At 40.5% G+C, this 25,357-nt stretch overlaps 1 protein-coding gene across 2 annotated transcripts in view; it reads left to right on the forward strand.

The window, feature by feature from the left end:
- SCAMP1 (secretory carrier membrane protein 1) overlaps positions 1–25,357 on the forward strand; it is a 103,114-nt gene that overhangs the window by 7,996 nt on the left and 69,761 nt on the right. The window contains exon 2 of one of the 2 annotated variants that reach the window (XM_003785934.2): positions 24,017–24,094. In XM_003785934.2, the coding sequence (XP_003785982.1) occupies positions 24,017–24,094 (78 nt within the window). Of the gene's footprint in view, positions 1–24,016; positions 24,095–25,357 lie in introns of those variants that run through there. The other variant, XM_023510926.1, reaches the window with a different exon arrangement.

The following is a 25,357-nucleotide window of genomic DNA, read 5'->3' on the forward strand; positions in this document are numbered from 1 at the left end:
AAAAGAAGATTCACTTGTACCCTTGAAAGATAATCCACAGAAGTGATCCCTTCAGTCACCCTCCCTCCACCCATCCACCTCCTCCCTTCCCCTCCCCATATTCTTAGGCTATAATTAGGTTATAGCTTTCATATGAAAGCTATAAATTAGTTTCATAATAGGACTGTGTACATTGGATACTTTCTCATCCATTCTTGTGATACTTTGCTAAGAAGAACACTTTGTAGCTCCATCCATGTAAACATGAAGGATGTAAAGTCTCTATCTTTCTTTATGGCTGCATAGTATTCCATGGTGTACATATACCACAGTTTATTGATCCATTCGTGGATAGATGGGCACTTGGGCTTCTTCCATGATCTGGCAATTATGAATTGGGCTGCAGTAAGCACTCTGATACAAATATTTTTGTTATAATGTGGTTTTTGGTCTTCTGGATATATACCTAATAAAGGAATTGCAGGATCAAATGGCAGGTCTATTTTTAATTCTCCAAGTGTTCTCATAACCTGGGGGTTTTATGTATTGGTGACAGTGCTCCAAGAGGGCAAGAGCTGAAGCTAGATGGTCCCTTGAGTCATATGTCACTTCTGCTACATTTTGTTGATCAAAACAAGACATAAGGCCAATCCAGTTTAAAAGGGGTGGAAGGCGGCACTCACAGCTCAGTCAGCAGGGTGTTGGCCACATACGCCTAGAGTGGTGGGTTTGAACCCGGCCCAGGCCTGCTAAGCAATAGTTACAACTTCAACCAAAAAATAGCCAAGTGTTGTGGCAGGCACCTGTAGTCTCAGCTACTTAGGAGGCAGAGGCAAGGGAATTGCCTAAGCCCAAGAGTTTGAGGTTGCTGTGAGCTTTGATGCCATAGCACTCTACCTAGGGCGATAGCTTGAGACTCTGTCTCAAAAAAAAAAAAATAAAAATATGGGTGGTGCCTGTGGCTCAAAGGAGTAGGGCACCAGTCCCATATGCCGGAGGTGGCGGGTTCAAACCCAGCCCCGGCCAAAAACAAAAAACAAACAAACAAACAAAAAAACAAAAGGGGTGGAGAGGATTAGAGACTACACTTTCTTGACAGGCGGCAGACCCATGAACTGTAGGTACACCCAGCATAAAATGGTCCAGCAAGCATAGGATAACGTAAATAGACATTCTCATTCAAATAGGGAAGAGTGGGAGGCTTGTAGCAGTCGCTTATCCATAGCAATTCTGAGATCTAGCCAGGTTCATGTTACTAAGGTCCACTACTTGGGATAAATGAGTGCTCCTTATTTAGGACCCAGTTCTGCTACCTGGAAGTGGTTCCTTCATCTTTCTATGATGGTTCCTTTTTCTTTCTATAAAGAAGGACCATTTGCATTGGTAGCGTTTTCAGCCTGCTTCCAGCCTATTGAAAATTGGGAGCCCAGAAGTAAGTTTCTTTTCATTGTATGCTGTTTCTCTCAGTCCAGGATGGGACAGCTCTCAAGAATTTCTTATTAATCTTACGTGGGTTCAAAACACATCTTAAAAACTACATCCGTAATTCTTTTTGAAGTGGTCTTCTTTGCTTAGGGTGGAGTGTCAGGTGCCATGAATTAACAATCTTGAGCTATTTAGAAAACCTTTCATCTTCTAGGCTGAGCATCTCCTGTGACCAGTGGAAACTTTCAGGGGCTGCTGTGCCATGTGACAAAACTAGTGTTTGAAACAGTTTTATTTTGGTCTGATAGCTTTAATAGTGGTCATACTTGAGTTGATGGTGACTGAAAAAATCTGAAAGTAAACCATTCTTGTGCTGATATTAACAATTTTTTTTAGAATATAAATAATATTTAATAGTGTTAAATGCAGATCCAAATAATTTATTGGTTATTTATTTACTTTTTGAGAGAGTCTTAAACTCTGTTGCCGAGGCTGGAATGCAGTGGCCTTATATCACTATAGCCTAGAGTTCTTGGGCTCAGAAGATCCTCCTGCCTCGGTCTTATGAGTAAGCACTACTACACCTGGCTAATTTTTTCTTTTGTAGAGATGTGATCTCACTATGTTGCCTAGGCTGGTCTCAAACTTCTGTTCTCAAGCATTACTCCTGCCTTGGCCTCCTTAACGTGCTGGGATTATAGGTGTGAACCACTGTGTCTGTTTTCTTAATATGAACCATCAGTCTGATAGTTGCTAGAAAATAAATACTTTTGGTATGAACAGAAATAGTAACAAAACCAAAACATTCAGATTACTAGTTGCTTTACAAAGCTTAAGGGTTTTAGAAGCTAGTCTATATTGTGCCTTAAACTGAAGGTAACAGTAAGGATAGCTCATTTTTATGACAAATGATGTTGTGATGTAAGTTTCATTTAAATGTTAGAGTTATGCGTTTGCTTAATGTTGGAGGTTTAATGAAGTTAATGACCAGTTCATCAGAGATCACTAGTTACATATCACCACAGTCGATATAATGAAAAAGTTTGAAATATTGGGAGGATTGCCAAATGTGCCACAGAGACAGACACGAAATAGCAGGTGCTGTTGGAAAAATGGCATGCATAGACCTGCTTGAAGCAGGATTGCCACAAACTTTCAATTTATAAAATATGCAGTAAAGTGCAATGGAACCAACTATCTCTGCATTTTCTCTCATGTTCTGACATGTTGGATATTGGAATTGAGTCTGATCATCGCAGCTAGAGAGGAGGCTTTTTGTTCTACAGCAGTGGTTCTCAACCTTCCTGATGCCGCGACCCTTTAATACAGTTCCTCATGTTGTGGTGACCCGCAACCATAAAATTATTTTCGTTGCTAAGTAGGACGTGGCCTAAGACCATCCTGCATGTCAGATATTTACATTACAATTCATAACATTAGCAAAATTACAGTTATGAAGTAGCAACAAAAATAATTTTATGGTTGGGGGCGTCACCACAACATGAGGAACTGTATTAAAGGGTCGCAGCAGTAGGAAGGTTGAGAACCACTGTTTTGGAGGTCTGCTGTGCTCTTAGGCCTCAGCTCCTTCTGAGGGAGCAGCCCCAGTAGTTGCTTACCCACAGGTGATCATGTCCTCTTTCCTGTGACCCTTGCCCACTCTGGCCTCAGCTGAATGATCTTGCCAGAGGCACCTGGCCCAGAGGAAGCAATAGAGTAGGAGCCATCCCACTAGGGCTTTTGAGGGCCATTTTCAAGAATTCCAGTCCTTCATTAGGGCTACTCTGAGCTGAAGCTAGATTTTGAGGAATTCCTGTCCATCTGAAACCTTGTATCCTTTATTTCCTGTATTTATCTTTAAAATACTCTCACCTCTAGCATTTGAGGTGAGCTGAGTCTGTCTTTTAACCAAAATTGCCAAAACCAAGAATGGTAAAATTAAACCTGTATTTAGATCTACTGTTTTTGGGGGTATAGTGTAATAATGCAAATCTAAACATTATAAGATGTAGTCCAGGTATGGTGGTTCATACCTGTAATCCCAGCACCCTGGGAGGCTGAGGTGGGTGGATTGCCTGAGCTCAGGAGTTGGAGACCAGCCTGGGCCAGAGCGAGACCCCATCTCTAAAAAAAATAGCTGGGTGTTGTGGTGGGTGCCTGTAGTGCCAGGTCATGGCAGTGGGCTGAGGCAAAGAGAATCACGTAAGCCCAAGAGTTTGAGGTAGCTATGATGCCACAGCACTCTACCCAGAGCAACAAAGTTAGACTCTGTCTCAAAAAAAAAAAAATTTATAAGACATGTTTAGATCTCAAGGGGAATATCCCAACTTTCAATAGGTAGTGTATAAAAGGTGATAAGGAAATTGTTTGGATTTGACCTTGTAACGAGTCTCCTCACTGCTTTCATTCCATTTCATTTGTGCCTGCTACGGCAGTCTTGTGCACTTGTAGTTTTGACTTCACCTGTGCAGAACACGGGTGCCCCCGTTCTCTTTTCTGTGCAAGCACTGCCACAAGAAACCCTTGTAGATCTGAACCCAGGGAGCAATCCAGTAACCACCTTCTCCTTGTCATTTGACTTTGGGTACTTTTAAGAATAAGTAATGTTTGTTTGTCACTTGCTGGATACTTAATAGCCACCTTTTGGCTTTTGTGAATAATGCTGCTGTAAATATTTACATACAAGTTATTGTCTGAACAATTTAACAAATTGAGCAATTTAAAAAATTCCCTTGTGTATTTACCTATGAGCAGAATTGCTGAATCATATGGTAACTCTTATGTTTAATCCTTTGAGGAACTTCCAGACCATTTTCCAAACAGGCTGAACCATTTATATTTCCATTAGCAGTGTGTGCTGTTTTCTCCATATCCTTGCCAATACTTGTTATTATCTGTTTTCATTCTAGCCATGCTAGAGGATCACATCCTCTAGCTGGTATCTCATGGCTTTGATTTGTATCTTCCTGCTAACAAATGATGTTGAGAATAGTTTGATGTACTTATGGACAATTTGCATATCTTCTTTGGACAGATGTTTACTCTGATCCTTTGTCTACTTTTAGATTAGCTTATTTGTCTTTTTAATTATTGACAGGAGTTTTTTTTTTTTTTTTTTTCAGTTTTTGGCCCGGGCTGGGCTTGAACCCACCACTCCTGGTATACGGGGCTGGCGCCCTACTACCTGAGCCACAGGCACCACCCTGTATTCTAGATACAAGTACTTTAACAAGGATGTGATTTGCAAACACGTTCTCCCATTTTGTGGGCTGCCTTTTTACTTTCTTGTTAATGTCTTTTGAAGCACAAAAGCTTTTAATTTTGATCAAGTCCACATTATCTTTTTTGTTGTTTGTGTTTTAGTCTTATCTAATAATCCTTTGCTAAATCCATAGTAATGAAAGTTTATCCCTACATTTTAAGAGTTTATAGTTTTAGCTCTATATTTAGGGAAGTAAAGTTCAACTTCATTCTTTTGCATGTGGATATATAGCTGTTTCAGTACCATTTGCTGAAAAGACTGTTTTTTCCCTATTGGACGAGACTGGTATACTTGTTGAAAGTCTTAATATTCTTTCTTTATGTTTTTGCAAATGAGATGAATTTTATCTGGAAAGGCCTTCATATTTAATGCAAAAAATACCTGGTGAGTGTTCCTAGAGTGTCTTTTAACTTGTTCAGCTTCTAAAATTGTCAGAGCTGGCATTGCAACTGCTTCTAAATGCTTACATACTTTGAAACTTAAAACAATAACATTGTAATAACAGGTTTTACACTTGGTTTTAGGATGTAATTATGTATTAGCCACTGGATATTTAAAAAAAAAACTACAAGAAATAGTTCCATTTTAGAATATAGTTAGATTACAGAATATGTTTTTGCATGTAAGAAACAATAGCGGAAACTCTTAAACTCATAAAGCCAGGGAAAGGTGTGTATTATAGAGTGTTGTGAACTGTGAGTATTAGGTCAAACCAGGAAGAAGAGATTTGTGATAGTTATACACTGATTTTAATTTTACTGATAATAGAAGAAAACCCAAATCAGACATTTGGATGGCAAATGATTTAGTATATATAGCTCTTCAAGATTTTTATCTGTCAGCTTGGCACCTGTGGCTCAAGTGGCTAAGGCGTCAGCCACATACACCTGAGCTGGCGGGTTCGAATCCCCAGCCCAGGCCTGCCAAACAACAATGATGGCTGCAACCAAAAAATAGCCAGGCCTGTGGTGGGCGCCTGTGGTCCCAGCTACTTGGGAGGCTGAGGCAGGAGACTCGCTTGAGCCCAGGAGTTGGAGGTTGCTGTGAGCTGTGATGCCACGGTACTCTACCCAAGGGGACAGCTTGAGGCTCTTATCTCCAAAAAAAAAAAAAAAAAGATTTTTATCTGTCAAAGACAGTGAGAATAATAAATATTGCAGAAACATTATATACATAGCAAATACTGGAGGTTCCCACTTTCTCTAAGAAATAAACAGTGGTTGTGTTGTTTACATGCAAATGGAAGCCATTTGGCCTGTGGGAATCCTCTATCAGGGGTTAGAATATGGTAGTTTGGAATATAAGGAAAGTGATGTTAAATTAAAGTGGAAGTTAGTAAGAAAAGAGCATCATTAGTGTTGGCCAGTCATGCCTGGGCTGATGTACCAGGTGTAATTTTATCACCAGCTGGCAATTTTCCTAGAGCTGTGGGTGCTTGTTCAAGATTGATTTAAGTTGGGCTTGTGGTTTATGTATGGTGTAAACTTTGGGCATCTTAAATAGTCATAAATTTTAGTGAATTGCTTATAGATAAGTAATGTTTTAAAAATGCAAATTAATGTATCCCCTAAGCTTAAAAGAAGTAATACATGTTTTTTCTGTTTTAAAAATTGTTTAATGGAAATCTTTGTAGATGAATCTCAGGGGAACTTGACGATTTAGAATTAAGTTCATAAGAAAAAGTTCTATAAATTGCGCACATTGCAGGTAAATACTTCTGTGTTCCTAATGTGTGAGGGGAGCAGAAGGAGTAAATGAACTTGGTAGAGGTTTGTCTTCCATTCCTAATAGAGGGGAATAGCTAAGAAGGTGGAACCAGGCTGCCTAGGTTTGCTTCTCTTCCTCCTACTTAGGTGACCTTTGATAAATAACTTAATTTTTCTGCTTGCGGTTTTATTTTTTAAATTTTATATATTTTTTACATTTCTTGTAGTTCTAATCTTCCTTTTGAATCAGGACAAAGATGGGAATCACTTAAAATAAAAGATAGAGAAAATAATAATGCAGGATTATCTTTGGTTGCAACTTGTGATTATTTTTTATGTCATCCCTAAACTGCCTGTATTTTCTATGGCAGACTCTAATTTGTGTTAACTTTAAAACTTTTGGGTGCTAACAGAAATAGTAACAAAAAACATGTAAATTACTGGTTGCTGTGCAAAGCTTAGAGGTTTTAGAAGCTTTTATATCATGACATAAATTGAGGTTAACAGTAAGGACAGTTCATTTTCCTTTTATGACAGATCACATTGTGGTGTAGGTTTCATTTAAATGTTAGAGGTTTTTAAAGAGGGGATCTCTGTTGCTAAGACTTCATTAATATTGGGGCATCTGATTACCCAATTTCTCAAATTTTAGAAGAATTTTTGGTGATTTAGCATAATAGGATGCTAAAAAAAAGCCTCTTATATGTAAATGTTCAAACTGCAGTGTCAGTGTAATCCTTGGTGGCTAATCCTCCAATCCCATGTTTCCTTTTTTCCTAGTGAACATCTATTTATTTAATGAAGGTAGTGGGTGATCTGGTATTTAGTTTTTGAAAACATGAATTTGTAGCTGGCCAGCAACATTTCTTAAGAAATATTACATCTGATTATCTTTTTATTTTTAACAACTTTGAGATGTAATTCTTATGCATATAATTCACACATCTAAAGGGTGCACATTCGGTGGTTTTTATTATGTTTATAGTTGTGCAATCACAGCGGTGCAGTTAGTAGTACTATATTTGTTATTATTTGAGGTGGAGTCTCTGTCACCCTAGGTAGAGTGCCGTGGCATCCTACCTCATGGCAACCTCAACCTCTTGGGCTCAAGTGATCCTTTGCCTTAGCATTCTGAGTAGCTGGAACTACAGGCACCTGCCACAACACCTGGCTAGTTTTTCTATTTTTTTTTTTTTTTCTTGGTAAGGACAGGGTCTTGCTTTTGCTCAATCCAGTCTTGAACTCATAAGCTCAATCACATCCCCCTTACCCCTGCCTTGGCCTTACAGAATGCTAGGATTATAGGTGAGAATCATCATGCCTGGCCACCCTGGTGAAGAATAATTTCATCATTCCAAAAAGAAAACCCATTCACTTTATCAATCACTTCATATTTTTCTCCCAGCCTCTCCAACCCGAGGTATACTTTGTGGACATTTCATATCAATTAAATCATACTATATGGAGTCTTCTATGACAGGCTTCTACTTAGCACAATGCGTTCAACTTCATCCATGGTGTAGCATGCATCGGGACTTCATTTCTGTTTATTGCCAAATAGTATTCCATTGTGTGGACAAACTCTTTTTTTGTCCGTGCATTAGGCGATATACATTTATGTTTCTGCTTTTTGGCTTATGAATAGTATCACTGTGAATTTTTGTGGGGATATATGCTTCATTCTCTTGAATACACAGAAATGGAATTGCTAGGTCATATGGTAACTGCCAAACTATTTTCCAAAATGGTTGTACTCTTTTATGTTCCCTTCAGAGTATGAAGTTTTTTTCCCATCTTCGCCAACACTTGTCTTTTGGATGACAGTCATCCTGGTCTGTGTGAGTGGTATCTCCTTATGGTTTTGATTTGCATTTCCCTGAGAGCTAATGATGTTGAGCGTGTTTTCATGTGCTTGTTGGTCATTTGTCTGCTTTGGAGAAAGGTCTACTCAGACCCTTTGCTGATTTAAAATTTTTTTTTTATCTTTTTATTGAGTTGTAAGAATTATTTATATAGTCTAGGCACAAGTCAGATACATGATTTGCAAAAATTTTCTCTAGTTCTGTGGATTGTCTTTTTACTCAGAAAAAAATTTTTTAGGCTTATTATTTTGTGGGGGGATGGGATCTTGTGTTGCCCAGGCTGGTCTCCAACTCATGGGCTCAAATAATCTTCCCACCCCCAGTAGCTGGGACTGTAGTTGCCAGGAACTATGCCATCCCTCAGCTTCTTTTTACTTTCTTGATGGTATTGTCAAGAAAATTTTTATTTTTTTTGAGAAAAATAAATAGTCTCACTATGTGACCCTCAGTAGAGTGCTGTGGCATCACAGCTCACAGCAACCTCAAACTCTTGGGTTTAAGCGATTATCTTGCCTCAGCCTCCCAAGTGTCTGGGACTATAGGAGACCACCACAAGGGCCTGGCTATTTTTTTGTTGTAGTTGTCATTGTTGTTTGGCAGCCCTGGCCAGGTTCGAACCCACCAGCTTCAGTATATGTGGCCGGTGCCCTAGCTGCTGAGCTATTGGCACTGAGCCAAGAAAATTTTTAATTTTGGTAAAGTCCAGTGATCTTTTTTGTTGTTGTTACTGTTGCTTTTGGTTTTATATCTAATATACCATTGCCTGACACAAGGTTACAAAGATATAGTCCTATGTTTTCTTTTAAGAATTGGCCTGGGCTCCATGCCTGTGGCTCAAGCAGCTGAGGTGCCAGCCATATACACCTAAGGTGGCAGGTTCGAATCCAGCCTGGGCCAGCCAAACAACAATGACGGCTGCAACCAAATAGCCAGGCGTTGTGGCGGGTGCCTGTGGTCCTAGCTACTTGGGAGGCTGAGGCAGGAGACTCGCTTGAGCCCAGGAGTTGGAGGTTGCTGTGAGCTGGGATGCCACAGCACTCTACCCAGGGGGACAGCTTGAGGCTCTATCTCAAAAAAAAAAAAAAAAAAGAATTGGCCTGTATATTTAGGATTTTGATTCATTTTGAGTTAATTTTTTAGTATATGGTGAGAGGTATTGGTTGTCTATGTAAAGATTATTTCACATCTTTCCTAAGGATTTACTATCATTGTAAAACATTTTGATACATCTAAAACATTTCAGTTTTCTGCTCTACTGATCGCTTTAGAATTTATTTGGGTTCTTGCCACTGCTATCTTTAGACATAATTTTTGACTGTAGAAAGTTAAAATGTGTTTTTATATAGTTCACGTAGCTCAGATATAGTGCTGTAAGATAGAATATGAAATACAGAGTAGCAGAATCCCTTTATTACCGTGATTTCTGATAGCATTTGCTAACTAATTCTTCAGTGGACTGTTAGTGGAAATTAGCCAGTGGACTAATTTCTTTTGATTAGATGATTAATTGTGACTTTGAGTGGACTTAATGGCATAATTTGAAGAAGCAAAGTATATTCTCGGTATATTAGCCATTATACTTAAAGTGAGGAGTTTGCCAGTTTGTTAGGGCTTCAGAATTACTTCAGATTTTTTGTTATTACTGGCCTACATTGGTGGTTAAGAAGACCAAACTCATTTTTCTTCAAGAAATTGTTACCCTTGAGCACAGAACAAGAGTTACTTTGTTCTATGCATGGAGCTCCTAAAACCAGTCAGACACTATGATCGTCACTAGGGATACAAAGATAAAGGAGATGTCCGTGATGTCGAAGAATCCAGACTTTAGTTGGGAGCCCTCGTATGTGATAGATAAATGCTTCGATGCTGAAGGAAACAGGAATAGCATGTTTTTCATACTGCAGAAGCAAAACTCAGAAGAAAGATGAGGCCTGAGCTATCTTTCCTCCTAAATGCAGAAGCTGAAGGCTTTGTGGTAGTTCACTCACCTCATTTTATAGATAGGAAAATTTAGACCCAGAGGCTGATTTTTGCTATGTTTACTCAGGAATGACAGAACTTGGACTAAGAACTATTCCATGGAATGGCTCTCATACAGATAAGGATAATGATGTGAGAAAGTATTTCTTATAGAAACTGCTAAAAGTGTTGCTAGCAATAAAAAGTAAAGAAAGATAGGACCAAGCCTCTCAATTTCCTTTTTACTGTAGACTAAGAAACTAAAATTCCTTGCTTTCTGTATTATTTAGGTTCCTTGTGTAGATCGTTAGTTACCTAGAAGTTGTTCATACCAAAATATGTTTTGTTTCTGTGAAGTAAAATAAAATCTTAAGCCTCAAGCTGAGTGGTTGGGCCTTTTGGACCTCCTTTTGGCTGAGGGGACCCCAGAAAAATCTTAAATCTGTGTTGCTGGCTATGAGTAGAAGGGAGGTCAGACAGGTCTCATTCTGTCCCCTCCCTTTTGGAGTTACTCTTTGTAACAATAAACTAAATCATTAACGGGAATGAAGGCCACACGAGGCAAAGCTTAAACTGCCCCTGTAAGCCATCGGTTTACTTAACAGATCACTGGAGTTTTGATAAATGTTTGGTGGCTTGTCTCTGATTAATACATCTTTACCTTAACTTAAAACATTCCAATCCTTAAGACAGAACTTCATTCCTTCAACCAATTACACATCAAAGATTCTTCAAACCCACCTATGACTTGGAAGCCCCTCACTTTGAGATATCCTACCTTTTGGGGACAAACTAATGTATACCTTCAATGTATTAATTTATAATTTTATGTGTAATTCCTATCTCTATGACTTGTAAAACCAAACTGTAACCGGCTACTTCGGGTACATTTTCTTAAGACCTCTTGAAGGCATTTTCCCAGGGTTCCAGTCATAACACATTTGGCTCGGAATAAACCTCTCTAAATGATTTTACAGAGTTTGAGTTTTTCTCCCTTAACATTTCTGAAGAATTCTTCCTCTAGAACATTGGAGGAATTTCAATCTTTTTTTTATCTCACGGCACACTTGAACCTATAAACTTCTGTGGCACACTTAAATTATGTTAAAAAGGAAAAATGTTTGTGGCATTGTTGTAGGAAGACAAGGCTCAGTGGAGAGAAGGAGCACCCAGACACCACATTTATAAGAGGAAGGGCTTTATTCACCAGCTGGGAGCTTATGGCATAGAAGAATTCCAAATGGCCAAATGGCGATGCTCCCCGACTGGCTTGGTCTTTCCCTTTTTATCAACAGTCAGAAGTTCCACCCACAGATACCCTTCTCATTGGCCAGTTTGAATCAAGTGAGAGATGCTATTTCAACCTCTATAGAACTACAGAATTTCATAGAACTTAGAAATTTCCAAGTTCCAGGATGTTAAGTTTACAAATTCCCAAGAGCTGAGTCACCATGAGAAGGACCCTGCAGATGTATCCTTGTGGTCTCCTTGAGAAGACCTGTTCTCCTAGACCTCACCCTTCTTGGATATCCTCTTTCATTCCCCCCTTTTGAGACTCCCAATATATTTTAATTTGGGGTCTGTTTCTGCAGGGTGTGATATTAATTACTTTTTACAACTGAGGTTTTAGGGACTGTGACTCTTCTTGGGTGCTCTATTCAGGCCTTAATAGTACTGTGGTGGTGGGCTAATATACATACGAGTTTTTACTTTTCCCTGTAACATTTTCCCCCCCTCTTTTCCCAAAGTTCAAAGTCCAATTAAGACAAGTCCCTTGAGTAGTTTCCTCAGGCTTCAGCTGTGCGTTGACCAGTCAGCTCCCAGTATGTGGCTGGAGCAGGGCATGCTGACTGTCTTAAAAGTTACCTTTATTTTCCAAGGGGCAGTGAAGCCCTATTCAGCCAACTGTGACGACTCCATGTGAGGATTCCTTCCACCTTCACTGCTGTGCGTGTGGTCAGGATGATGTTGTAAAGTCCTTTCTACCTTGGTTTTGGGGGGACTGGTTTCTGATTCTGGACCTAGACTTGGTCTCCTTGATTCTCCAGAGAGAAACGATGCACAGACACAAAAGACTAAACAGAACACGGCTAATTACCCCAGTGGAGACTTTCCTTGCTACTGTTTCTAGGGTTTTTGTCTATTTGGTTCAGTCTTTCCCAGTTCTTTTAGGAGTTCCTGCTAAATTGCAGAGGATTGATGGAGGCCTCTTTGAACAACACCAGTGGCAAGGCCTGTATCCAATTAAGCTTTGCTTCCTGGCAGAGTTTACCAATTTCTACTCTTATGGTCCTGTTCATGCACTTTACCCTGTCTAAACTTTGAGGCCTATAAGTTATTCAAAGCTTTAGCTTATTATTTGCACTAGTTCTGTTATGAAGGCTAGCTCATTACCAAATTTAAACCAGAATGGCAACCTGGGATGATTTCTCTGGGCAATACTATTTCAGGAGTCCTTTTTATCCTGGTGGGGAAGGCTTTTACCTATTCCAAGTCTGACAGACCATCACCAGCAAGTACTTGTTCCTTCTAAACCTGGGCATTTCAGTAAAGTCTACTTGGAAGTCCTCAAAGGGTGTTGCTCCATATGACTGGATTTCTGGAGGTACCTGGATTCCTGGGGGTACCATCAATCCTTGGTGCGAGTTGAACTGGTTGCAGGTGACACACTGTAGACTGACAGTTTTGGCCAGGGCTGCCAGGGGGGAGATATAGAAGTACTAGCCCAGCAACTTCATCAAATACTCCTGTCACCATGGTGGCTCCTAGAATCCAGGGGACTGCTATTCATCCATCTGGCATCTTTATCCATCCTTCCTCTGCTTCCTGGCTATCCTCTGCTGCCAACCATTCTCCTCCTGGGAGTAGATAGGTGAGTAGATAGGTGGAACCCATGGGATGAGGGGAGCCACTTGCGACACCTGGTATGGTTTGGATGGAGCCCTTTTTGCCTCAGTATTGACCCTAGTGTTCCCTTTAGTGATGGTGGAAGTATCTCCTTGATGTCCACGACAGTACATCACTGCCATCTTCTGGGGTTTCCATACTGCCTCTAGCAACTGAAGTATCTCCTGCTGATTCTCAATGTCCTTTTCCCTAGAATTTAATAGTCTCTTCTCCTTGCATAGTGCCCCACGTACTTGGAGAGTCAGAAAAGCATTCACGTTTTCTTCTTGACTTAGTTCAAAGGCTCAAGTCAAGGCAATTAACTCAGCCTTCTGAGCCAATGTTCCTTGGGGTAGGGGCTTAGCCTCTACAGTCTCTGTTAGGGTAAGCACTGCATACCCAGCCCGCTGCTCACCTTGCTTCATCATGTAACCGCTTCAGTCTACATATAAGTCCCAGTTCGCAACTGTCCAAGGCTGGTCACACAAGTCAGGTCTGCTAGAATACCCATTATCTATAACTTCTGTACAGTCATGCTCAGTCTCTCTTCCACTGACTGGAAGGAGTGTGGCTGGGTTCAGGGTGTTCTTACATTAGAGAGCCAAAAATGTCCTTTAGTGTCCCTTAAAGTGACCACAGAGTGGGGTACTTTCACTCTGAGATTCTGCCTTAGAGTCAGCTTATCAGCTTCTTGCACAAGGAGAGCCATAGCGGCTAGAGCCCATAAGTATGGTGGCCATCCTTTTGCCACTCCATCCAACTACTTAGAGAGGTAATCTACAGGTGTTGGCCAGGACTCAACTAGCTGGGTTAACCCACCTACAGACATTCTTCCTCTCTCTGAGATAGAGTGAAGGGCTTGGCCAAGTCTGGTAGCCTCAGTGCAGGTACATTTATCAGCCTCATCTTTATCTGGGAGAAGGCATGTTCCTGTTCTCCTTCCCATTCTAAGGGCTCTCCTTCCTCTCCTTAGTTGCCTCATACAAGGGCTTAGCTAAGACAGTCAAGATGGCAAAGTTGGGAATCCAAAGACGACAGAAACCGACCAGGCCTAAGAATTCCCGAACCTGCTTTTGGCTCATGGGTGTGGGAGGCAATTAATGATCTGCCTCCATTTCATGCCTAGATATCTCTACCCCTGCTGGATAGTAAATCTGAGATAACTTACTTACCGCTGGCAAATCTGGGCCTTTTGTTTGGACACTTTATAGGCACATACCTCTAGGTGTCATAAATGACAGTCCATGCCTTGGGCACAGCCCTCCTGGGTGGGGTCCCCTAAAAGGAGGTCATCGACATATTGGAACAACACACATTCTAATTCTTCAGCTGGGAATTTCTGGAGGTCACAAGCCAGCACTTCTCCAAAAATCATGGGTGTTTTGAACTTCTGTGGCAACCTGGTCTGTGTGTACTGAATTGTAGTTTCTGTGTCTGGTCTCTCCTACTGGAAGGCAAATAGCCTCTGGCTTCCTGGAGCCAGCCTTAAGTCCAGGCAAGTGGGCCACTTGGCTTCTGCGGGCAGCAGACTCAGCAGAATATACGGATTAGGCACAGTAGGATGCACTATTAATAGTTACACCATTTACTGGGAAATTCTCATTTTAGGTTTTAATTTTTCCTGAGGTATTTATATAGACACAGTAGATAACATTTAATACAGCCCAAATTTTTCCAGTGTAGCCAACAGGCAACCTTTGTTGAGTCTTAAGGCTTCAGAGTAAATATAACTACTGTATACAGTTCTATATTCTTTGGCCCGTCTCTTAGTCCCATTTAACAGTTCAATTTACTAAAACAGTTATGTCTCATTTTGTGAGTTAACAGTACAGACAAGGCTGGGATTTCATACAGGTAGGCCACAGCCTCTTTTCTCTCTCCAATTTCTCTAAGACAAAGTATAGCAGAACTTAGTTGCCAAAATAAACTGTACCTTCAGTATACTGGGTCTGATTATTTGCATAAAGTGCAGCAAGAATAATTAATTATTAGCCATCTAGGCTCTTCTTTGAAATTGGCTTTGCTGGAACCTTTGATAAGGAATCTCAGGCTGGACTTTCTTGAAAGCCTTTCATGAGCCCAGGTTTCATCTGTGCCATTAGATACTTGTATGCACTCGGTAAATTCCTCTTTTCTTCAGGTCCCCAAGCATATTTTGATTCCCTAACCTGTCAGCAAGCAACCTTCTTTACTTACCACAGATCAGGAAATGTTACTGATGGGTATCTGGCCAGTTTTCCAAAGAACTTTTTTTATTGGCTTTATAAAGTCAACCTTAATTCCTTAACGCAGTCTGGACACCTCTGGAAATGCTATTCCAGCCAAAGCTTTGGTAAAATAACTAGCGCCTTCGTCATGTCCTATAGAACAAAACAGATTCTTATTGAACTTATGCAAATAACTGTATTGTCAGAAATTAAGAATACTTACAAATGGCATTTAAATTCCAGAGAAATCAAAGAGAGAAAAAAATACATGTTTCAAATTCTGCTCATAAGTACATTCATTATTTGAAAAGCTACAAATAGCTCAAAAGACAGAAAATGATTTTCTTGACTTCTGGATAACAGAATACAGAAACAATCAACAATATTTCAAACAAAAAGCCAGAAAAAACTAGCCCAATTCCACGTAACTGATTTCTGTTCTGTTTGAAGTTAGTTAGCAATACCCACAGACATGTTAACTTTCCAGTGAAAGTTCTAAAAGTCTGCTTTTAAGTCCAAAGGTACTCAATTTCCAAAGACATTAGGAATTTGAATTCGAGAGAATTCGTCAGCCTCTCTGAATATTTCTTTTTCTTTCTTGGATAAACTTTGGACTCAGCCGGTTACATAAAAAAAACTTTCTTTTTTTTAGATGAATTAAAATTATTACTAACACTATATGTTAGGACAGACCAATGCTTTACAGGTGAGGACAGCACAATGCTGTATAATATTGGAACATATATAGAACCATAACCCATACAAAAATAATCACCGTTTTGTATTTGACAGTGTTTCCTATATATTTTTAATAAATCGAATAAGTTTAATTTGTTTTCCTATGACTTTCATTGGTCTTAATATTTCAAGAAGACCAAATTTAGAGTGGTGCTTTTTTTTTTTTTTTTTGTTGGCCCAAAGTTCGAACCCGCCAGCCTTTGTGCATGTGGCTGGCACTGCAACCACTGTGCAATGGGTGCCAAGTCCCAAATTTAGAGTTTTGATTTTGAAAGGTTTGTCAAATATCAAAGGCCTAAAACATTGGTTCAAATAAGATTACATGCCAAAAAATCTTTTTATTTTTTATTTTTTATTTTTTTTGAGACAGAGCCTCAAGCTGTCCCCCTGGGTAGAGTGCCGTGGCATTACAGCTCACAGCAACCTCCAACTCCTAGGCTCAAGCGAGTCTCTTGCCTCCACCTCCCAAGAGGCTGGGACCACAGGCACCCGCCACAACGCCCAGCTATTTTTTGTTTGTAGCCGTCATTGTTGTTTGGCGGGTCCGGGCTGGGGATTCGAACCTGCCAACTTAGGTGTACGTGGCTGGCACCTTAGCCGATTGAGCCCATGCCAAAAAATTTTAAAGGAAAATTTTAAAAATTAACATTACTACAAAAAATACATAGCTGGATCACATGTAAATTCTTTCACAAATCTCTTTTATGAGCTTCATTTAACCTGCACAGACAATCTATAAATATTACAAACTTTCTTTAACTTTTGCCCTGCCTTTCACTTTCTTACACAACCATTCTGTTTTAGGACAAAATGTATCACACAAGACTCTTTCTTTACACAATGCCATTCTCCTTTCTAATTTCTCTTACTTTCAAAAACTCACTTCCCACAAAACAGGATCCCAGTTTACCATGAAGTCACCCATTCACTCGGCCAAACTGATAATTAGAAGGTTTAAAAGGCAAGAATCTTATCCTTTGACAAAGACTCAGTTTTCCCAACAATTTAAACAACTGAGTTATTACATTTTACAAATGAGACATTTTATAAGATATGATATTGATACAGGAGTTTCCCACTCAGGGCTAGACAGGGAACTTCCATTTTTCAGGCTCAGGTGAGCTCAGATATCAGACTCCCATCTCCAGGTACATGTCCAGCAAGGGCATGAACAAAGCAGCCCAAAACCTTTTGGATGGCTCCACTCTGCCTAAGGAGCACACATCCTAATCCCCTCCCCAGACAAAAACCGCTGCAAAGATCGAATAACCTTATCCAAGCTGAGGCACTACATTCATTCGTTTGCTAGAACACCTGTTCAGTTTATAAAGGTATTTTTGCATCTACCAAGTCTGCCCCAAAATATCTCTCAGGGCCAATTATTTACCTCTAGACAAAGGACTCATGCAGGAAACCTCTGACCTGGGCCTCCTTCCCACTTCAGAGGCTGTTCACCCTGGGGACCTGCTGCTGATGTGGATACAGCCTCGCAGAACACGAGATTTACACTCTCTCCCCCAGTTTTTCAGGGGCCGTTCAGAGCTCACCAGACTGCACGAACTGCAACATTTTTCAAGGCATGGCCCTTCTGCCAATAGCTCTGGCACTCTCCACTCCCTCTGCATGCCCCTCAGTCCGACAAAATCCTATTTTATCACTGATTCGTGGCCTGCGGGCTCAATTCTCAAGTTCCTGAGACCAAAGAAAGACTCACTGAAGAAATTCCAGTAACAAAACTACAACAACATCCTTTCTGATGTCTTTTCATTTTCCCCCCAGACCCACATGGCCATGTGGCTGCCGCCAAAGACAGAAAGCAGAAAACCTGGGACTTTGAGTTTCTCTCAGAATAGCCAGGGGGCAAAGTGGGAGCAGGGAAGAAGGGCGCATACACATTCATTTTACCCGTGAATGGGGGAGGGGGTGAAACCCCACCTATTGTTACCTGTCTCAGTCAGTCTCCAACCACTCACATACACACAATTCCAACTCATTTCTTAACCTGGGCAGCCTCAGTTTCCCACTGGAGCTGCCACTTAGCCAAGGGCGGCAAACCAACACTCCTTTAGGCCCTTTGAAGGGAAGTCCAACTCCACCCTCGGAGTTCTCTAACTCACACCACATCCACACACTCCTACACACCCTCACACACCTCTCAACAGACCTCCCGACAATCTAATGCCCAAGGAGTTGATCAGGCTCCTTCTTCCATGAAAACTGTAGTGCAGGGGTCCTCAGACTTTTTAAACAGGGAGCCAGTTCCCTGTCCCTCAGACCGTTGGAGGGCTGGACTGTGGGCCCCAGGACCAGTCGGCTGCTAAGCAGGACAGGCAACGGCGGCAAAAACACCCAGCGGGCTGGACAAATGTCCTCAGTGGGCCACAGTTTGAGGACACCTGCTAGTGGGACCCCAAGATCGATCATACCTTGCCTTAGCTGTTTGCCTGTGTAGGTACCTGTTTCTGCATGCCGGTTCCTCCCCGTGTTTGACTCCTTGAAGACCCACTGACGGGGTAATTTCTCTGCTCAGTTGAGGGGTCCACACAGGGAGGCCAAACTGCCTCCCTGGTGTGCTCAGTGGTTCATGTCGCCCAGGCTGATCAGGGGCCCCCACGTGGGTGTCCAGAGGATTGGTGGCAACTACCAGGTGCATGTTCTCTCCAAGGGTGATCTCACTTCCCCATCAGGGAACCAAAAATGTTGAAGGAAGATGAGGCCCTACGGAGAGAAAGAGTACCCATATACCACGTTTATAAGAGGAAGGGCTTTATTCACCAACAGGGAGCTTATGGCATAGAAGAATTCCAGATGGCCACACTCCCTGACTGGCTTGGTCTTTCCCTTTTTATCAACAGTCAAAAGTTCTACCCCACAGGTCCCCTTCTCATTGGCCAGTTTGAAATAAGCGGGAGATGCTATTCCAGCCCCTACAGAACTACAGGATTTCACAGAACGTGGAAATTTCCAGGTTCCAGGAAGTTAAATTTACAAATTCCCAAGAGCTGAGTCACCATGGGGAGGACCCTGCAGGTGTATCCTTGTGATCTCCTTGAGAAGACCTGTTCTCTAGACCTCACCCTTCTCAGGTATCCTCTCTCAGCATGCTGGTTGAAAATCACTACTCTAGAATCTATAGAGCATACTAGGTAATGAACTTACTGTTTTTTTTGAGAGGGCACATAATGCTAATGTTAATGTGGACAAATAATGCAATTTGAGGTTTTCAAGTTGCACTGCCTTTTAGATCCCTACCTGTGCAGTAAATCTGCTTGAGTATCATCACTTTATTCATGTTGCTAATCTACTGAAAACTGGTGCCTACAAATACTAGTTTATGAAATCTTTTAGGCTTAAGGCTGCTATGACTCTTGCCATGAATATGAACCTCCCCTCCCCGTTTAGAAACTGTAGTGTTGTTCAAAGTAAGTGAAAATTTCAGTCTTTAAATTCGTGTGGTTATAATAGCTCTGAAAATTATAGAGTAGGGAAAAAATTAACTCTCTGAGTGCAGGGCCTCCCAGCTTGGAGTCTTGCTTATTTAATCAAGTTGCCCAGTCTAGAATATAATATTGATTAGACTAAGCAGAGCTGTTGAAGGGTATTTTAATTAAGTTTTGTGGAACAAAGTGTTTAATTCATTCTTTTTCTTTTGAAAAATAGTTTTGTTTTTTTTTTTTTTAAGAGATAGAGTCTTTATTGCCCTCCGTAGAGTGCTATGGCATCACAGCTCACAGCAACCTCCAACTCCTGGGCTTAGGTGATTCTCTTGCTTTAGCTTCCTGAGTAACTGGGACTACAGGCACCTGCCACAATGCCTGGCTATTTTTTTGTTGCAGTTTGGCTAGGGCCAGGTTAGAACCCGCCACCCTTGGTATATGGGGCTGGCACCCTACTCACTGAACCACGGGCACTGCCAGAGGAAATAGTTTTAAACCTGAATTTGTTTTCTTTTCTTTTTTTTTTGAGACAAAGCCTCAAGCTATCCCCCTGGGTAGAGTGCCATGGCATCACGCTCACAGCAACCTCCAACTCCTGGGCTCAAGCGGGTCTACTGCCTCAGCCTCCCAAGTAGCTGGGACCACAGGCGCCCGCCACAGCGCCTGGCCATTTTCTGGTTGCAGCCATCATTGTTGTTTGGCGGGCCCGGGCTGGGGATTTGAACCTACCACCTTAGGTATATGTGGCTGACGCCTTAGCCGCTTGAGCCACAGGCACCAAGCCATTTGTTTTCTTTATTACATTTTCTTTTTTGCTTTCATTTATTTTATTTAATTTTATTTCAGAATTTTAGGGAGTATATATGTTTTACTTACATTCTTTGTTTTTATACAGCTTGAGTCAAGGTTATAAGGGCATCCTTCTACTTTTCATTTTTCTTTTTTATTAAATCATAGCTGTGTACATTAATACTGTCATGGGGTACAGTATGCTGTTTTTATATACAATTTGAAATATTTTCATCAAACTGGTTAACATAGCTTTCATGTCTTTTTTTTTAGTTATTGTGTTAAGACATTTATATTCTACATTTAGAAAGATTCACATGTACCCTTATAAGATGAACCATAGGTGTGATCCCACCAATCACCCTCTCTCTTTATTACATTTTCTTCTAGCAATTTGGTCTTTGGATTTAGATCTGGATTTGACTTTTTGCCATATCACTTATTAGCTATATGACTTTAGGCAAATTACTCAGACTCTGAGCCAGTATTCTCAGCAGTGAAAGAAAGGATATAGAACCTAAATCATAGAGCTCTTCCAAGGATTACATGAGATAGTTAAAGAGTCTGGTGTGTTAGCCTAGATGAATTCTCTTTCTGTCTTTGAATTCTCTTCTGTCTTTGCTATATCCTTTTTCAGTTTCCCATAGGCTTCCTTGATAGAATTGTAAATATGCATTTTCTTCTACATTTCTATTTTACTGAAAAAAAAAAAATTTCTTTAGTGATAGTTTCGCTCTGTGCCCCAGGCTGGAGTACAGTGGCATGATGATAGTTCACCAAAACCTTGACTTACCAAGTGATATCCTACCTCCACCACCTGAGTAGCTGGGACTATAAGTGTATACCACTGTGCGTGGCTAAATCTTTATTTTGGTACATTTAAAATATTGCTTTCTATTATATCATGTGAAGAAATGTGATGAAAGTGATGCTAAAAGTTTGCTGCCATGTTATATAAAGAAGCTTCTGATCAGATCTCTTACTACCCTTTGTAATTTTGAAAAAGGGGAAATTTAAGTTTGAGTTTTTTGTTTTTCCTTTTTGCCGAAACAAATGAATTTGTACAAGTGGATGAAAGTGAAATTATTAGGTGGTTGTAATGTCTAGATGAGTTCTGCAAGTAGAAACATAATTTCTGGCTCTGTGCCTGTGGCTCAAGTGGCTAAGGCGCCAGCCACATACACCTGAGGTGGTGGGTTTGAATCCAGCCCGGGCCCGCCAAATAACAATGATGGCTGCAACCAAAAAATAGCTGGGTATTGTGGCAGGTGCGTGTGGACCTAGCTACTTGGGAGGCTGAGGCAGGAGACTCTTGAGTCCAGGAGTTGGAGGTTGCTGTGAGCTGTGATGCTATGGCACTGTACCCAGGGGGACAGCTTGAGGCTCTGTCTCAAAAAAACCCAAAAACCTAATTTCTGTCATATGTGTAATTAAAAATTTTCTAGTAGCAAAAAAACAGTGCCATTAATATTAATATATTTTACTTCATATATGCAAAGTTTTATTTTCAAGATATAAAAATTGAGAGATTTTACATTGGTTTGTGCTAAATTCACTGGTTTGTGTTTTGTACTGTCAGAATCTCTCAGTTGGACTAGACACATTTCAAGAGCTACTTGAGGCCGGGTGGGATGGCTCACGCTTGTAATCCTAGCAATCTGGGAGGCCAGGGTGGGTGGATTGCTTGAGCTCATGCATTCAAGACTACCTGAGCAAGAGACAAGACCCTGTCTCTAAAAATAGCAGAGTGTTGTGGTGGGCGCCTGTAGTCCCCGCTACTCGGGAGGCTGAGGCAAGAGAATCCCTTGAGCCCAAGAGTTTGAGGTTGCTGTGAGCTGTGATGCCAAGGGTGACAAAGTGAGACTCTGTCACAAAAAAGCAAAAAAAGCTGGGCAGTGCTTGTGGCTCAGTGAGTAGGGCACCGGCCCCATATATGGGGAGTGGCAGGTTTGAACCAGCCTTGGCCAAACTGCAACAAAAATTAGCTTGGCATTATGGTGGGCACCTGTAGTCCTAGCTACTCGAGAGGCTGAGGCAAGAGAATCACCTAAGCCAAGAGGTTGCTATGAGCTGTGACATCACAGCACTGTAACTGAGGGTGACAGAGTGAGACTCTGTCTCTTAAAAAAAAAAAAAAGCTACTGTGGTTAGTTGCCACCATATCGTATAGCACAGGGCTAGATGAATAAAATGTGTTATAACAGTAGATGGCTTTGGTATGCTATAGGGTATGTGATAGAAGAATATCAGTACTAATTGCCAATCTGATGTTTGTCTTTATTCCTTAGTAATCACTTATGTAGATGATGGTAATTTACTTATCTCTGTAATCTCTATTTTGTAAATAATTCCACCAGTTATTCATTATCCATTCCCAAATCTTTAAACATTTCAAAGGTCTAAAATATTAATCAGGCTTCTAAGGAGGTGGTATCTCAGCTAGATTTTTTTTTGCAGTTTTTGGCTGGGGCTGGGTTTGAACCTGCCACCTCCAGTATATGGGGCCAGCACCCTACTCTTTGAGCTACAGGCACCACCCATAGCTTTGCATTTTTGAAAGATAACTTTGATGACTGTGTTGTGGAAGGTGGCTTGGAGAAGGTGCTATATAGACTAGAGAGCTAAGGTCCAGACTTGCAGAAGCAATAATAGCTAGAACTTTTAGAAATACAGATTTTCAGGCCCCACCCCAGACCTACTGATTCTGATGCATACGTAAGTTTGAGGTAGAAATTAGATCAATTAGGCTGCATCATAGTTTGAAAAATGCTTTTCACATAAATCATGTAGTTGATTTAGTTGAGATGTTCATTTTTTTTATGTTCACAATTAAGAGAAATAGAGTAAGTATCTAGGATTTTGTGATTTAATTATTTTTATGAAAGCCTAATAATAAAAGATTTGAAAAGCTGAGGTAGTGTGGTCATATGTTAATGGAGCACATGGAAAAAGGGGAGACAGTCTAGGATCATGTGGAAAGATAAACTATAGTCAGCTAGCGATACCGGAATAAAGTAAAACAAATAATTTTTTTTTTTTTTTTTTTGAGACAGAGTCTCACTATTATGTTGCCCTTAGTAGAGTGCTGTGGTGTCACAGCTCACAGCAACCTCCCTCTTGGACTTAAGCGATTCTCTTGCCTCAGCGTCCCAAGTAGCTGGGACTATAGATGCCTGCCACAATGCCCGGCTGTTTTTTGTTGCAATTGTCATTGTTAGCAAGCCCAGGCTGGATTTGAACCTGCCAGCTTCAGCGTATGTGGCTCGCACCATAACCATTGTGCTATGGGCACTGAGCCCAAATATTTAATCTTGGTTGCTCTAGACGTTGGCTGTATATCTAGACATTGATTTGTAATGTACAAAATCTACAGTAGGGAAAATTGATTGAAAATATTATAAAGAAGGGGAACATGAACTCTTTGTGGAGTCCAAAGGAAAGGATGGTGGGTATTTAAATACCAAGATTTAAGATATTCTTGTGCTATCAGATCCATACTGCTATAAAGAAGCAATCTACTTTTTCATCTTTATAGAATAGCTAGCAACTGATTTGCTTTCCTTTGAGGATTACGGGGGGGATTATGGGTTTAAATTTCACCTTTGTTAAAATGGGACTTGGTTAAGCTGATAACGATCTTCCTTTATTTTCCTCTGTTAGCTTTGCTGGATGATCAACAGTACAGATAAAGCAAATGCTATGTAAATATCTAAATTATGTCTTAAAGGATAAATAACATTTTTTTCTTCTTTGAATTTTATTCTAGGATCCATCAGTTACACAGGTGACAAGAAATGTTCCACCAGGACTTGATGAATATAATCCATTCTCGGATTCTAGAACAGTAAGAGTATTAATTGAAATACTTTTAAATGTTTAAATTGAAATTAAATAGGAGTTACGTTTCAGTTATAGCTCCTTTTTTTTATCTGATTGATTGAACTTATGCAAAACAAGATGTTAATATTTTATTTAGAATTCAGCATGTAAGTTTTTTTTTTTTTTAACGTGAAGGAATGTCAGTAGTAATTGGAAATTACCATGGTGGTCCTAGTGAAATATTTTAAATTTTCCTTTATGTTTTGCAAATCAAATCAAAATAATCTCTCTAATATGTGGTAAGCCTTTCTATAGTACTTGAAATACTAGGGTTAGAGAAATTTTTCTTACTATACATTATTGCCTTTTCTTACAGTGGAAACTGTGTATGGAATTGTACCATGAATGTTTCTATATCATTTTATTTATTTTTTGAGACAGCGTCTCACTTTGTCACTCTTGGTAGAGTGCTGTGGAGTCATAGTTCTCAGCAACCTCAAACTCCTGGGCTCAAGCGATTTTCTTGCCTCAGCCCCATGAGTAAATGGGACTGCAGGCACCTGCCACAACGGCTGGCTATTTTTTTAGAGATGGGGTCTCACTCCTGCTCAGGCTGGTCTCAGAATTCCTGAGCTCAGGCAGTCCACCCACCATGGCCTCCCAGACTGCTAGGATTATAGGTGTGAGCCACTGTGCCTAGCCCTCTATGTCATTTTAATCAGGTTATTCTGAATAGTATTAGCTTTCTGCTGTGGTAGACTAGAGCCTCTGAACTTTACTCAGTGTAGGAAAGTATACTATTCCCCTTAAAATTTAGTCTTGCTTTATAAAATGTAGGAGTATGTGGAATAAAAAGTCCTTATAGAACAATGGTTTGCTATCCTGGATGCAGGAAAGTAGGAAACTTAATTTCATTAGCCTTACAGTCCTAATCCCTTTATTACAGTTACGGCATGTTATTTATTTATTTATTTATTTGATACAATGTCTTGCTTGGTCACCTGGGCTAGAGTGCAATGACATCATTATAGCTCACTGCAACCTTAGACTCCTGGTCTAAAATGATCCTCCTGCCTCACCCCCTCCCCAATAGCTGGTGTTATAGGCACATGCCATCACACTTAGTTAAGTTTTTATTTTTTATATTATTTTATTTATTTTTTAGAGACAGAGTCTCACTTTGTCACTCTTGGTAGAGTGCCGTGGCTTCATAGCTCATAGCAACCTCCAACTCTTGGGCTTAGGCAATTCTCTTGCCTCAGCCTCCCAAGTAGCTGGGACTACAGGC

Source organism: Otolemur garnettii, unplaced genomic scaffold (genome assembly GCF_000181295.1).
Source record: "Otolemur garnettii isolate 467f Iridium unplaced genomic scaffold, OtoGar3 scaffold00017, whole genome shotgun sequence".
NCBI classification, from domain to species: Eukaryota; Metazoa; Chordata; class Mammalia; order Primates; family Galagidae; genus Otolemur; species Otolemur garnettii.